This window comes from Myotis nattereri (genome assembly GCF_964212035.1).
Source record: "Myotis nattereri genome assembly, chromosome: 15".
Classification (NCBI taxonomy): Eukaryota; Metazoa; Chordata; class Mammalia; order Chiroptera; family Vespertilionidae; genus Myotis; species Myotis nattereri.
This window is the reverse complement of record NC_138090.1, coordinates 33,710,854-33,725,276: the sequence shown is the minus strand read 5'-3', so window position 1 is coordinate 33,725,276 and position 14,423 is coordinate 33,710,854. Positions and strand designations below refer to the sequence as shown.

At 51.1% G+C, this 14,423-nt stretch overlaps 2 protein-coding genes across 8 annotated transcripts; both read left to right on the top strand.

The window, feature by feature from the left end:
- Nucleotides 1–244: 244 nt before the first annotated feature.
- ALKBH6 (alkB homolog 6) lies at nucleotides 245–5,298 on the top strand. Of its 6 annotated transcripts, none has more exons than XM_081107899.1 (7): nucleotides 245–307; nucleotides 1,067–1,142; nucleotides 1,435–1,503; nucleotides 2,923–2,983; nucleotides 3,353–3,504; nucleotides 3,718–3,796; nucleotides 4,920–5,298. In XM_081107899.1, exons 1-6 carry the CDS (start codon nucleotides 249–251, stop codon nucleotides 3,778–3,780), a joined length of 480 nt encoding a protein of 159 aa, XP_080964025.1. In that variant the 5' UTR covers nucleotides 245–248; the 3' UTR covers nucleotides 3,781–3,796; nucleotides 4,920–5,298. The 6 variants fall into 6 exon arrangements, with proteins under 6 accessions (XP_080964025.1, XP_080964024.1, XP_080964021.1 ...); XM_081107898.1 differs by having other exon boundaries at nucleotides 4,870–5,298; XM_081107895.1 differs by having other exon boundaries at nucleotides 3,680–3,796.
- A 622-nt stretch (nucleotides 5,299–5,920) lies between these two features.
- Nucleotides 5,921–9,622, top strand: SYNE4 (spectrin repeat containing nuclear envelope family member 4; the record flags this gene model as incomplete). 2 transcript variants are annotated; one of them, XM_081107892.1, is made up of 8 exons in its annotated part: nucleotides 5,921–6,045; nucleotides 6,237–6,387; nucleotides 6,937–7,080; nucleotides 7,265–7,459; nucleotides 7,533–7,781; nucleotides 8,539–8,616; nucleotides 9,273–9,320; nucleotides 9,425–9,622. In XM_081107892.1, 8 exons carry the CDS (start codon nucleotides 5,921–5,923, stop codon nucleotides 9,620–9,622), a joined length of 1,188 nt encoding a protein of 395 aa, XP_080964018.1. The 2 variants fall into 2 exon arrangements, with proteins under 2 accessions (XP_080964018.1, XP_080964019.1); XM_081107893.1 differs by having other exon boundaries at nucleotides 9,273–9,331; nucleotides 9,425–9,601.
- Nucleotides 9,623–14,423: the final 4,801 nt, after the last annotated feature.

The following is a 14,423-nucleotide window of genomic DNA, read 5'->3' as shown; positions in this document are numbered from 1 at the left end:
TCCCATCTGGGCCCACTCGAGCGTGGACAGGTTCGGTTCTGGAGCTGATTGGTCGGTGCCACAGGAAGCCGGGTAACTGAGGGTCCCCAGTGGCTCAGAGGCCGGGAGGCGCAGCCTATCACTGGACGAGGGTGAGGGGGCGGGACAATATTGGGTGAGAGCGCCAATTGGGCGGAAGGCGGACCCTTCAGGCCTGTGAGAGTTCCCATTGGTCTCAGGACTCCTGCGTCGGAAACGAGGGGGCGGAAATGGCTGGGAAAGGAAAAGGGGTGTTGAATTTGGATATTGGTGGGGACATTGGTGGACGGTCAGTTTTGTGGATGGCGGAGGGCGGGAATAGGGGTCTGAGGGTGGGGGTCCGAGGAGCGCAGAGTGTGGAGTGTGTGTGTGTGTGTTAAGGGGGAGAGGGGTGGGCGGCTCGGGGATTCAGGGAAGAAAGAAGGTTTGAGAGGAGTCAGGGCAGGGCTTTAGGTCCAAGAGCGCTGCAGTGAAGGGGTGCGCGGGAAGGGAAATCTGAGGGAGTCCAGAGTGGGGGGATCCAAAGAGACAGAATGGATGCGTCAGAGGAGATTCAGTTTGGGTGTGTTCACAATGTGGCATCTAAAAGGGCTTGAGGCAGGAGGAGCCCATAGGGACTCCATCCTGAATGTTGGAGAGCGAGGCTCAGGGTTGCAATCTGGTTGTTAGGAAGGGGTCTCAAGTTAAGATGTTTAAAGGGGCTCTGGGGGTGCAGCCCTAGAGGTTGTGAAGCTCTTGAGAAAGGCTCCCAGTGGGGTCAGAGGATGTTCTCTGTGAGAGGATGTTCTCTCATGAGAGAACAAGTATGTGCAGTTTGATAGGCTCATGGTAGATGGAGTTTGTATGTTCTGGGTGCTTACTGTGTCCAGGCAAAGAGCCTGGGAGCTCACTGGGTGGCTTTGAGAGGCTGAGGACTCAGGTTTTAGAAATTCAGTGAGTTTGGTTAGAGGTCTGAGCTGAGGCCCTGACCCATGATAGAGCAGAAAGTGGGACCATAACCTGAGGGTAGGAGGCTTGGTGACCTTAGCATATTCTCTCCTCCTCACAGGATCGGGTGCATGGAGTTGGTGTCAGAGGATCAGGACTCCAGGGTCCCAGCCCTGGAACCATTCAGGGTGGAGCAGGTTGTCAGGACTGGGGGTGCAGAGGGTGAAGGTGGGAGGACTGAGGGTGGAAGATAAAGTGATAAGCAGGCTGACTCTTGGTTTGAGCTGGGACTGCTCCCTCCGGGTTCCTTCTTCCCCTATCTCACTCCCACTTTCTATCCCCAAAATGGGCATTGATCCCTCAACTTCAGGCCCTGGCCTGTCTGGGAACATCCTGAGCCTCACTACAGAGGGAGGGGGCTGCTCATCATTGCTAGGGTCCTCGTATAGGTCAAAGGGTACCAGTTTCAGGGGAATCTCTCCATCCTAGGCACCACCTGTAATCTACTATGTCCCTGACTTCATCTCCAAGGAAGAGGAGGAGTATTTGCTTCGACAGGTGACCTCAGTGCCCTTCTGGTCTGTTTTTCCCATCTTTCCAGATCCTTCCCCAAATCCTAGTCCCTGCTTGAGAGCCCCTGAGGCTATAATGGAGATTCTGGCAGGAAGAAGCGTGCCACCCATCCCTCACTCTCAGGACCCACTGGGCCTGTCAGAAAGAGCTTTTCCCAGGAAGCTTAGGGGAAACCAAACTGATTCTTAGAAATGAAGTGATTATTATGGAGCTCAGATTTCCTGTGCTGAGATAGGCCAGTCCAACTTCCAAAACAAAGATGTTATTGAGATCAGATTCCTTGTGCTAGAATAGGCCGGTACACGCCCAGAGCCTCAGAAACGAGGAAGTTACAGAGCCCATATTCTCTGTTCTGAGAGAGCCCACTCCTGCTATTTTAGAGAAAAGGAGATTATAAATATAGACTGAGATAGCCCAGTTCAGGCCTTTGATGTTTGGGGAATGAAGAATTTTTAGTGCTGAGGAAGCCCAGGCCTCAGAATGTTACAGAGTATACTCTTTCCTCTGCTTAAATAGCTCAGCATAGACCCAGAGTCTTGGAAACAAGATTTCTCAACACAGACCACCTGTGCTGAGGTAATCCAGTCTGTATTCTATTTAAGGTTTGGGGCTGTGCTGAGGTAATCCAGTCTGTATTCTATTTAAGGTTTGGGGAAAGAAAACTTTACAAAGGTCAGTCCTTGCACTGGGACAATCCTTTGTAGCCCCAGAGCCTTAATAATAGAGCACACACACACACACACACACAAAATAATAGAGCACAGTTCCAACTAGTCTTGTCTAGGTTGAGTCCCAGGAAAAAGTTAGCCACAGAACACAGACTTGTGATGAGATAGCTCATTCCAGCCCCATAACCATAAAGGGAACAAGGAGATTACTGAGTGTAGACTTCTTGAAGATGGCTCATTCTAGAACTTTGGGATCTTGTCAGTGGAGACTTTTCAAAGTACTCTCTTTGCTATGCTGAGATAGCCTAGTGTAGTACATCCTTCTCCCCCTCCTCCCCCTCCTCCTCCTCCTCCCCTCCGCCTCCAAGTTAATAGAAATAAAAGGTCCCAAAAGTTAGACGATTCTGAGATAGCCCAGGAAATTACAGGGTGCAGACTATTTGCTGGGCTAAAAGAGCCCAATGCAGGCCAGAGTTCTAAGTAGATTCAGACCGAAGTTGTGTAGCCCTGGTTCCTTTCCTCAATCCCAGTAGACATAGGTGGGCTTTGGGGCTAGCAGCAGCTGCCACAGGGGAAAGAGCAAACAGCAAAATCTTGGGAACACTCTATCTCAGGAAACCATTCCCACAGATACTGAGATAACCCTTTTCCACCCCAGGTAAAGACCTCTATGTTGGCCTGGGTGGGAGAATCAGAGCGGTCCTGAAAAATGAGTGACCCCCTCCCCACCTCCTAGGTCTTCAATGCCCCAAAGCCAAAGTGGACTCAGCTCTCTGGGAGGAAGTTACAGAATTGGGGTAAGTGTTCCTGCCTGGAGGCATGGGTGATTTAAGGATGTGGGTTAGAGCAGGTGCTTCAGGTTGGTTAGTCTTAAGATATTAGGGGGCCCTTGAAGGTTCAAGGGGTCCCAAGGGCCAGGAGGATTCAGAAGTGTCAGTAGAGGTTCTATGGGATTAGGAATTTCCTTATAAGTTGGTGCTTTCAAATGTTCCAGGAAACCTTTGAGGCATCAGGAAACCTTTGAAGGGTTGGGTGGTGATCTCCAAAGAATCAGGCATCCCTGAGAAGGTCAGCGTGCTACCAAACCTGGTGATATCATGAGTGAGGGCTTGAGGTGCGAGGGCTCCTTGGTTAGGTGCTCTCAGGACCCCATTGCCCTCCTCCAGGTGGGCTCCCACATCCCCGAGGGATGGTTCCTGAGCGGCTTCCTCTGTGGCTTCAGCGCTACGTGGACAAAGTGTCTGACCTCAATCTTTTTGGGGGTCTCCCAGCCAACCACGTCCTTGTGAACCAGTATCTGCCTGGGGAGGGCATCATGGTAACTACACATCCTCACCCCAACTCCCAGACCTCTGATCCATCATGGGGCAGGCCATTGCCACACACCCCACCAGGCATTCATCTCCCTGTCCCCACCTGGGAGGCCCCCTTGAACCCTAGAGGGTGCGGGGGGTGGACTCCTGCCCTGTCCAGCCCTGGTGCCCACTCCCCAGCCCCACAAGGACGGGCCACTGTACTACCCGACCGTCAGCACCATCAGCCTGGGCTCCCACACCATGCTGGATCTCTACGAGCCGCGGCAGCCAAAGGATGAGGACCCTACAGAGCAGGTGGGCCCTGGGACACTGCCCCAGTCACTTGTGGGCACTCTCACATCCCACATCCTCTAAGAAGCCCCAATCCCACCTGCCTGCAAGATACCCTTGATAACCTCCCAGATACCTTCCCTGTCCCTCATAGAATGCAACCATGTCTTCCCAGACACCTATCCCATCTGCTTGCAGGGTGCCCTAGAAAGCTTGATATCCACAGATACTCCCTATACCCCTACCTGCTGATTGAAATGTCCTGACACCCTGAAGATCCCTTGGCCCACATGTTCAGAGTGCTCCAGTAGCCCAATGTCCACATACCCCATGCAGGGTTCCCCAATACTCTAGCAGACACTGATAGCCTCAGATACTCCAACTCACCATTCATTTGTGAGTGTCCTTGACATCCTTCCAGATATCCTAACTCTCTCTGCCTACTGTACAGAGCACCCCAACACTGACCTCCCACACCTTGGCACCTGGCTTGCTGCTCAAAGACTCCCTAGATGGCCTGACTGTCCTCTAGGGCTGCTCATGACAGCAGCGTCCCTGACCTCTTTCTCTGAGTGATGCATTTCTGACACTACAGTGTTCACAGAAATCCCCCTGGACATCCTGACCCCAGCTGCTGCTTAGGTCGCTCTGTAGTGCTGCATGCTCCTGATTACCCCAGATACCCTGCCTATTGTGCCAGTTTCCTCAAAAATCCTGATGTCTGCAGATACACCCAGACTACACCAGATCATCTCTGCCTCATTCCGCTTCCCCATCCCGGCCCACCCCAACTCCTGACTTCTGTCAAGCCCTCAACCCAGTTCCCTGTGACCCCTGATACCTTGGTCCTAGCCCCTTGGAGATCCCAGCTGCAGCCTAGTCCCTCCAGAGAGGGACTGCTGACCCTACCCTCACCCCGTTCCCTGTAGCCCTGGCTCTGGGACCTGCTGATTTTCACTCCAAAATGAGGGGCACACTTGCCCCTCAGTCTTTGTCTCTGGGGACACGCTGACCCTCGCTCCCTGACTCTCAAAGTCTGCTGACTTCTTCTACCCTTCTACTTTTGGGGACCCACTGACCATTTATACTCCCCGCAGCCCCGGCCCCCACCCCGGCCGGCCGCCTCGCTGTTGCTGGAACCCCGCAGCCTCCTGGTACTTCGTGGCACTGCCTACACACGCCTCCTCCATGGCATCGCAGCGGCCTGTGTAGATCCACTCGACACCGCCTCTCTACCGCTCAACACTGCCGCCTGCCCATCGGCACGGCCTGGAGCCCACCTGGTCCGTGGCACCCGTGTCTCGCTGACCATCCGCCGGGTGCCCCGTGTGCTGCGAGCTGGACTGCTCCTTAGCAAGTGACGCCTGGCCCCAGGACCTGCTGGGCTTCCCGGACTATCAAGTTTCGGACAGCTGCAACCCTGCAACCTTGAAACCCTGGGGAAGAGGCGGGTCCCCTGAGTTATTTTCCCAATAACTTTGTGGGAACCACAGAAAGGCTTCATTTCAAATAAACCAACAAAAATCTTTCTTTGGTTTTGGATTGGGGTGGAGGGACAGATGCTTGTGTTCTTGAGAGGTGCTGAGTCTGGGACCCTAAATGGTGTGGGTCCTGGGGGTCAGAAGAATGGCTCAGATGAGCCGGGCAGAATCCAGGACTCTTGAGGGGGCAGGATTATACCCCATTGGGTGGGTTGGGGTGAGCTTAGAAAGTTCAGTTACTTGTTTGCTAGGGAGTTAAAAGTTGTGCCACTGTCACCTGAGCTGGCATCAAGTTACCTGGGTCCAGGTTTCACTTGAAAGGAGGTAAAGCTGAGCCTGCTCCTGGGCCTCCATCTGCCTGGGGCCTGGGTGAGCCCTGTGGATGTCTGAGGGGACACCACTGTCTAGGAAAAGGCTGGATACCTTTAAGTTAGCTGATTTTGGGAGTCGGAACGAGAGTTAGTGTGTCCCTAGAGACTGAGGGGTAAGTGTGCTCCTCACTTTGGAGTGAAAATCAGCAGGTCCCAGAGCCAGCGCTATGGGGAATGGGGTAAAGGTGGAGTCAGCAGTCCCTCCAGAGAGAGGAACTAGGCTGCAGCTGGGATCTCCAAGGGGCTGGGTCTGGGACCAAAGTATTCTCACTGACTCTATCCCTAGGCCCCCAACTATGGCCCTGCCCCCATCTCTGGACCCTGGACCCCACTCAGAGCCCCTCAATCATCCCCCTGGAGCCCCTAGGGAACTGGACATTGCTGAACCCACCGTCTGCCCTTCTGAAGAGGAAAGACTCAGGTAGGAGCTGGGGCTTTTGAAACTTGGGTCCTAAAGGGGTGACGGCAGTAGCAGGGGCACTTTGAGGGTAAGAGGTACTGTGGCTCTGATCACCTGGGGATGTGGGAAAGGAAGCTGGGGATGGGTAGGCTAGAGTGGATAATGGGCACCTAGGTTCACCCAAGGGTCTGCCAATGCCTCCTACCTCCCAGGCCAGAGCAAGCCCAGACACTGGGGCAGGGCTCTTTGGATCCTTCTGAGCACTTACAGGGTGGGCTGAAGAACACTGAGCCTACATCTGGTCACCCCAGATTGCCAACGCCTTCTTCCCATGAGGACGCCACTGGGGGCAAACACCGTGAGGTGAGCTGCGGTAACCCAGGCCCCTTGTGCCCCACCTCCTCTCTTTCCCCTAGAATCTAGCCTCCACACGGGGATGAATTGATGATTCTGGAAAAGTGTTGGGCACCTGTGGAGGGAGGGACACTCTATAAATGATTCTTTGTCAATCATTACAGAAATATTTTAAACTGAGAGAGAATTATTTCATGATTGGCCCTGGTGCAGCCTCATTCCTTGTAGGGGTATCCAGCTCCATCACCCCCTCCCAGTAGATGCACTGCTGGTGTTCAGTGAGGGGCTGGCATAGCAGAGTGACCCTCAGACCTCCAGGTCCTGCATGTCCCAAGTTTCTAGGAGCTTTGAAAACCTTGAGACTTTGAACTAGAAGTCCCCAGGCCTTCCACTGGAAAGGACTCAAGGTGGGAGCAGCCCTGGTGCAGAGCCAGAGATGGACTCTGCTTCAGAGAAGCATCCAGAAAGGAGGAGTCTGCAAAAGAGGGGTGGCAATGAGAGTGGGGACAAGGTTTTGGTTGGCCCATTGGCACTGACTCAGCCCTTTGTGTTTCCCAGAGCCCGATCTCTGGCTGGGAGGTATTGGAGACTGAGCAGGACCGCCTGCACCTTTGCCTATTGGGCCTGGGTCTTCGGCTGCAGGACCTAGAGCGAGGCCTGGGGCCCTGGACATTGGCCCAGAATGGGATGGTCCAGCTGCAGGTGGGCAATGGGAGGCCAAGGTATGGGAAGGTGGGCAGGGCCTCAGGAGGGGTACCAGCTCCCTTGGGTTTACTCCATGTTCTAGGTATCTGGGTAGGAAGGGGCCATGTAATTCCAGGTCCCAGGTTTCTGGTTCCCCTGGTGTATATGGGGATGGTGGTGGTGTCCAACCATGTGTTCCCAGACCCTACAGGCAGACCTACGTGGGACAGCTGAGCGTGTAGATGCACTGCTGGCGTTCAGTGAGGGGCTGGCACAGCGGAGTGAGCCTCAGGCCTGGGCATCCCTGCAGCAGGTCCTGAGGGCCCTTGGAGCCCACCTAGACAGCATCTTCTGGCGGTTGTGGCGGCTGCAGGCCCAGCTGGTCAGCTACAGTCTGGTATGGCCCAACCTGGTGATCCCCAGTCCTGGTGCCAATTTCACAACCCCCATGACCTCTGTCCTCTGACCAGGTATTCAAGGAGGCCAACACACTGGACCAGGATTTGGAGATTGAGGCGGATTCAGACTGTCCAGGACCTGGTGGGATCTGGGGCCCCTGGGAACCCAGTAGCCTCCCCACTCCTGCAGAGTTAGAGTGGGACCCAGCAGGGGACATTGGGGGCTTCGGGCCCTTGGGACAAAAGACAGCCTGGACACCAGGGGCTCCCTGTGAGCTGTGTGGCCACAGGGGCCCTCAAAGCAGGGGACAAGGCCTTGAGGTGAGAGCAGGTGGGGGACATCCCCACCCGGGCACCCACAAGACACCTCTGTGCACCTCCTAGCAGGGTCCTTCCCTTCCAAGGCGATCTTGGCGGTTCTGTCTCCCCCTCTGCCTCTCTCTGTATCTTTCTCTCTTGGCGTGTCAGTGCTTTTCTCCCTCCCTCCCTCTGTCTCTTGGTTTCTGTATCTTCCTCTGTCTTATTCTTTCTGTTTTTCTTTCTCATCCATCTATATGTACATTTCCTTGTTTCCTCTCACTCTCCCCCTTGCTCAATCCGCTACAGCCACACTAGCTTCTTGGCTCTTCTTTAAACATTCCAAATTCACTCCCATCCCAAGATGCATGCCCAGCTTGCCTCCTACCTTCATTCCAGTCTCCCCTCAAGTGTCACCTCTTCAGAGAGGCCTGCTCTGGCCTCCAAATATTATCCTTATCCTCTTACTTTATTTTCTAATGGCACTTACCACATCTTGACATTATACAGACTTTGCCTGTTTCCATTGCCACTGTGTCCCCAGCTCCTTGAACACTGCCTGGCATGTAATAGACACTCATTAAATATTAGTTGAGTGAATGAATGAATAATGTTTCTCCTCTCAGGTTCTTTGGCTCTGCCCTGCTCTTTGTGTCTTCCCAAGATCCTTCTCTTCCCCCAGCATCACATCTCTGTGACACCCTCTATCTTGGCCCTTCCCCAATCTTGTGTCTCTTTGTCACTGGTTGTCCCAGGACCTCACAACTCTGTCTCTCCACAGGACATATTCATGTTGGGTCTCAGCCACCGGAAACACTTAGTATGTCACCAAAGACGCTCCCTGCTCCAGAAGTCTCAGGTCAGCTGGTCCTCAGTTAGGTATATCAATTTGGGCAAGTGACCCAAATTGAATTACACAAAAGAGGGGATGCAATTTTTTCATATTACTGAAAAGTCCAGGTACTGTTGAATTCAGGACCTCTAATGCTATCAGGGCTCAGACCCTTGCTCTTGAGATTCTACTTCCCCAAGGCGGATTCCTTCTCAGCAAAATGGCTGCCCCAGTAGCTACATACTTTCTACTGGTTACCCACCCAAGAGGAGAATGCCGCTGACGTACTAGCAGCCAAGTCCCAGGGCTGATTCCACTCCCCATGGGTCCTGAACCAATCACAGTGGCCAACCTGATGGAAGGCTCTGATAGGCCATATCTGGGTCATATGTCTAATCATGGAAGTGGAGGTGTACTGTTAGGAAAGTGGGGAAGTCTGACACTCCCTGCACACCAAATTGAGCCCCTGTTACCAGGAAAAGGGGAATTGGTTGGAGGACAGCCACGGAAAGACATCCACTATACTTAGAGATATTCCAAGCCCACGAGGGGCCCTGGGGAGGAAGGGGGTGCCAGGAATGGAGGAGAAATAAGCTCAGCCCTGTAGGTCTATGATAATAAGGGAAAGTCCACACTAAGTGTCCCTTCCATGTATTCTGCTTCTGGTTACTATCTACCCTTAGGACAAGAAGAGTCAAGCATCTTCCAATCTCCAGGATGTGATGCTGGAGGTAGATTCTGGGTGAGATGCCTGGGAGATGGGTCTGGGGGTGTAGGGAGACAGGGCTCATGATGGCAGCCCACTGTATATTTAACACTGCATTTTCCTTTACAGAGCTCCTACTCCTGTATCCAAGTGGCCCTTGACCTTCTTCCTTCTTCTCTTCCTTCTCTTGGTGGGTTTCACATTGCTCCTGCCCCAGTCAGGGAGCCCCTGCTGTTCTCCTGCCCGACTGGCCAGGACACCTTACTTGGTGCTCAACTATGTCAATGGTCCCCCCCCAATCTGAGTACACAGTCCAGACATATGTAATAAATGGTCACTTGTCAAAGGATGTGTTTTAGTCCATTTGGGCTGCTGTAACAAAATAACAGACTGCATGGCTTATAAACAATAGAAATTTATTTCTCACAGTTCTGTAGGCTGAAAAGTCCAAGATCAAGGCATTGACAGATTCAGTATCTGGTGAGGACCTACTTCCTGGTTCATAGATGGCTGTCTTCTTGCTGTGTCCCCACATGGCAGAAGGAGCAGGGAGCTCTTGGGTTTCAAGAGATTAAGGGCAATAATCATTTCCATGAGGGCTGTATCCTCAGACCTTATCTCCTCCCAAAGGCCTCACCCCCTAACCATCACATAGTGGGTTAGGATTTCAACATACATATTTTAAAGGGATACAAACATCAGTCTATTGCAGAATGTGTAGATATTGGGTGCTTGAGTACTCAGAATCTAGGATACAGCCCTGATATATCTGGACAGCCCTCTCCACAGATTTCTTTGCCTTGAGCACAGAATGCAGAACTGAATCAGCCCATTAGATCCTGAGACAAAGATGCAAGCACAGGTAGTTTTTTTAGGAGGTGATCCTAGGCAGTTTGGTAGGGGTCTGAGGAAGTGAGCCCGGGAAGGGAGCGCTGAGCTGGTTGCTGCTTTGGGAACTGGGAGCCAACTCACTAGTGACCTGTAGGAGACTGTGTAGAACACATTCAAAGTTATTCTACCCAAGAGTCAAATTGGCATTCATGTAAACAGCTCCCATCTCTCATTGCTTCCTGAAGTTGTCAACTCCCCAGAACTTCCAGCTTCTCCTGTCTTTAAAGAACCCTCAGGCAGAGAAGCACAGGTGCTTTCCACAGGAAGCTAGAAGTATGTACAGAAAAGGTGCAGGTGGTAAGCAGGCTGCACCTGCTGTAGCCTCTGACCTGCATCTATACATGTGTTCAGTTCAAACATTCTACATTGTGGGCTCCCAGGCTGGCCATCACTGGTGCAGGGTGTGAAACTTCTTCCATGAGTCATGATGACAACCAAGTGGAGTTTCCAGGGCTCAGTCCTGGAGGCCAGTACCCAGCGCCAGGTGTCTAAGATCATCCACTTCCCAGAGCTTAAAGAGTTGGGACAAGAGGTGGAACAGAATCAGACTCAAGAACAGAGCCTTGTGCTAGGCTCCTGGATGTGCATTTAGATCTCTTCTTTAATCCTCACAGCCACCAAATGATATGTCCCCAGTTAACAGAACGGGAAACAGCCTCTAGTGGGGAAGTCACTGAGGACACACAGGGAGCAAGTGACTGAAGCCTAGTCGCCACTGATTTAAACAGAAATGGGATTTATTTTTGTGGGTAACTGAAAAGTTAGGGACTGAAAAAACAGCTGGGTCCGGGGGCTCAAATAATAGCTCCATTTCTCAATTCCTTCCTCTGATCTGACTTCATTATTATCTCGTGGTGGCCAGAGTATCCCTTAAAACCTCCAAGCGTTCATCCCACCAATTTGGTAGCCAATAGGAGAGTCATTCTTCCCTTACAGTTCCAAAGTCCCAAGGCTGTCTCTTTTGGCTAGTCACCTGCTTTCCTGTGGGCTGCAGTCAGCCCTGCCTGAAATGTGTACTGAAATAGAGGAAGGAGTGGGTCTCCAAAGAAAATGAAGCGCTTACCTGAAGGGGGGATGGACACTGAAGGAGGAGGATAAGGAAGCAGCAGATTCTGGGAGACTCCAGGTTCAGGGGTAAGTCAGGATGCAAGTCTGGGTCTGCCCTGTTTCAAATGCCAGGCCAAGTCTCTGTACCCAACCAAGGAGGAGGCAGTCTCCCTGGAGCCACCATAAATAGCGTGGGCAGAGTTTGGGCAATATTGACCCTACTGATCGGGTAATGGAGCAAATGTGTCATTCATCCATTCGTTCATTTAATATTGTCTGTTTCCAGTAAGCCAGGTCCTGTTCAAAGAATAGGGCAATGACAGTGAATTCAAAGGCTAAAATTCTTGACCTTGGTGGGGCTGATTTCTACAGGGGAGATTAATGGTAAATAATAGCAACAGATGAAATATGTAATATGTCAGATGGTGATAAGTGCTAAGAAGAAAAACCAAAGTGGGCAAAGGGAAAGGAGGTACAATTTTGGGTGGTTGAGGGAGGTAGCAGGGAGATAATTACATCATTATAGCAAACTATAGTGAGGAAACAAGCCACATGGACTCCTAGAGTAGTGCTGTCTAATCCTATGTCAGTGATAGCGAACCTTTTGAGCTCGGCGTGTCAGCATTGTGAAAAACCCTAACTTAACTCTGGGGCCGTGTCACATAATGAAATTTTTTGATATTTGCAACCATAGTAAAACAAAGATTTATATTTTTTATATTTATTTTATATATTTAAATGCCATTTAAGAGAAAAATCAACCAAAAAAATGAGTTCGTGTGTCACCTCTGACACACGTGTCATAGGTTCGCCATTACTGTCCTATATAATAAAAGGCAAATATGCAAATAGACTGAATGCAGAACAACTGAACCGATTGCTATGATGTACACTATGTACATCATTGCTATGATGACCACCAGGGGGTGCATGGAACATGGTGGGCATGGGCAGCAGGTGGCAGAGCGCAGAACATGGCGGGTGTTGGCTGTGGCGGGATGGTGGAGCAGGTGAGCAGGAGCACCAGACCAAGGTGGGACACCGGTCACTGTCATCGGGGTGAGCCTCTGGTGGTTACTGAAAATTCTTTGCTCCCATGCGCCATGGTCCCGCCTGGTGCTCCCACCTGCTGCCAGTGCTGGTCCTGCTCACACCCGCTGCCGGCACCGGAGCCTCCATTCGCACCCACTGCCAGGACCAGCCCCGCTCACACCCACAGTGTCAGCAGTACTGATCACTCAGCACTGTCAGCTGGTGTGAGCAGCGGGTGTGAGCAGCGGCTGCCAGCCCCAATTGCTCCTGAGGACTTCACCTCCCCCTGCTCCTGAGCGGTGATCGGGGCCAGCAGCTGCTGCTCACACTTGCTTATGGCGCTGGTCCCAATCGCTCTGCGCTGTCAGCGTGTGGGAGCTGCAGCAGCCAGAGGGGGGCTGCTGGCAGACAGGGGACCAGGGCTGGGCCAGGCGGGAGGGGCCAGGCGGGGATGCAGAGGATGGGCTGAGACCCGCCCCTGTGCCCACCGCAGTCTCGTGGCCCACAGTTCCTTTCAAGATGCACAAATTGGTGCACTGGGCCCCTAGTATATAATAAAAGGCTAATATGCAAATCGACCGAACAGCAGAATGACTGGTCGCTATGATGTGCACTGACCACCAGGGGGCAGATGCTCAATGCAGGAGCTGCCCACTGGTGATCAGTGTGCTCCCACACTGAGCCATGCTCATGGCTGGTGAGCGCAGAGGTGGTGGTGGGAGCCTCTCCCACCTGCGCAGCAATGCTAAGGATGTCTGACTGCTGCCTAAATCGTCAGTTGGATATCCCCTGAGGGCTCCTGGACTGCGCCCTCCCCTCCCCCAAGTGCATGAATTTCATGCATGGAGCCTCTAGTAGAAATATAAAGTGAGGCATAAAAATAATGTAAAATTTTCTAGTAATCACTTAAATAATAGAAACAGGTGAAAATTAACTTTAATAATTTATACTTTAACCCAATATATACAAAACATCAATTCAATGTGTAATGAATATAAAAATACATGAGGATTTATAATCCATTTTTCTTACTATCTTTGAAATCTGGTGTGTATTTCACTCTTTATATAGCACATCTCAATTCAGACACTTAATTTCCAACAGATTAAATAAAATGTAGTCCTACCCAAAGAGGTTGTATTTAATGGAATATTTTACATGGCTTCTCTTTTAAATTTTTAAATTACTTAAAATTTTTAAAAAATTAAAAATTCCTCAATCACAAGTATCTCTCAGCTACCATCCTGGACAGTGCAGACCTAGAGGAAAAGCATTCCAGGTAAAGGAAACAGTAAGTGCAAAGGCCCACAGGTAGGAGTGTGCTTGGCGCATGGCAAGGCTAGTGTGGCTGAAGTGTGAGTGCTGGGGGGGAGAGTGGGAGGAGTTGACGTAAGAGAGAGGTTATGGGGCCAAATCAGGTGAAGCCTTGTGGACCACAGTGAGGACTTCCAGTCTGAGTGAGATGGGCGTCATAGGAGTTTGTTTGGTTTTTTCAACTTTCATTCTGGTACTTTTGGAACTTGTACAAAAAAATAAGGAACAGCATTACAGGTCCTTGTGGACTCTTCACCAGCTGTAATCATTACCAACTCAGGGCCAATCCCTTTAATCCTCCCAGGTGCCCACTCTCCTTTCCTAAATTCTTCTGAAGCTTTACCAACAATTCAGGAAGCGTCTCCAGATCAGGATTCTGTTTTAAAATTTAGTCACAATTCTTTCATTACCATAAAGAAAATTCTAGTCATTCCTTCACATCAACAACACTGGATGTTGCTGTTTGAGGGTACTGAGCAGGAGTGGTAGGAACTGTCTTCTTTAGGGACTGTGAGTTTCCCAGAATTCCCAAAGGCCCCACTGGACCACCTCATGCATCTGGCTTGGACCCTTGGGACAGCTGAGTTTGTGACCTAAGACAAGAACATATTCTAGTAACCTGTCATTCCCAATAGGATGAAAATCAGAATCTGCCAGGGAAACCAGATGTTATTTTTTCAAAGGTCAAAAATACATAACTTTAATTTATTACTTATTTATTGTTAATCCTCACCCAAGGATATTTTTCCATTTATTTTTAGAGAGAGTGGAAGGAGGGAGGAAAGGGGGAGAGAACATCAATGTGAGAGAGACACATCGACTGCTTGCCTCCCACACCTGCCCC

Excerpts from the sequence above, each read along its gene's own strand:
- ALKBH6 (XM_081107894.1), top strand. The coding sequence starts at position 249 with ATGGCTGGGAAAGGAAAAGGGGTGTTGAATTTGGATATTGGTGGGGAC. Across the intron at positions 308-1,066 it reads GGTGGGGACATTGGTGGACG|GATCGGGTGCATGGAGTTGG; the intron begins GTCAGTTTTGTG and ends TCCTCCTCACAG. Across the intron at positions 3,505-3,679 it reads TGCCTGGGGAGGGCATCATG|CCCCACAAGGACGGGCCACT; the intron begins GTAACTACACAT and ends CCCACTCCCCAG.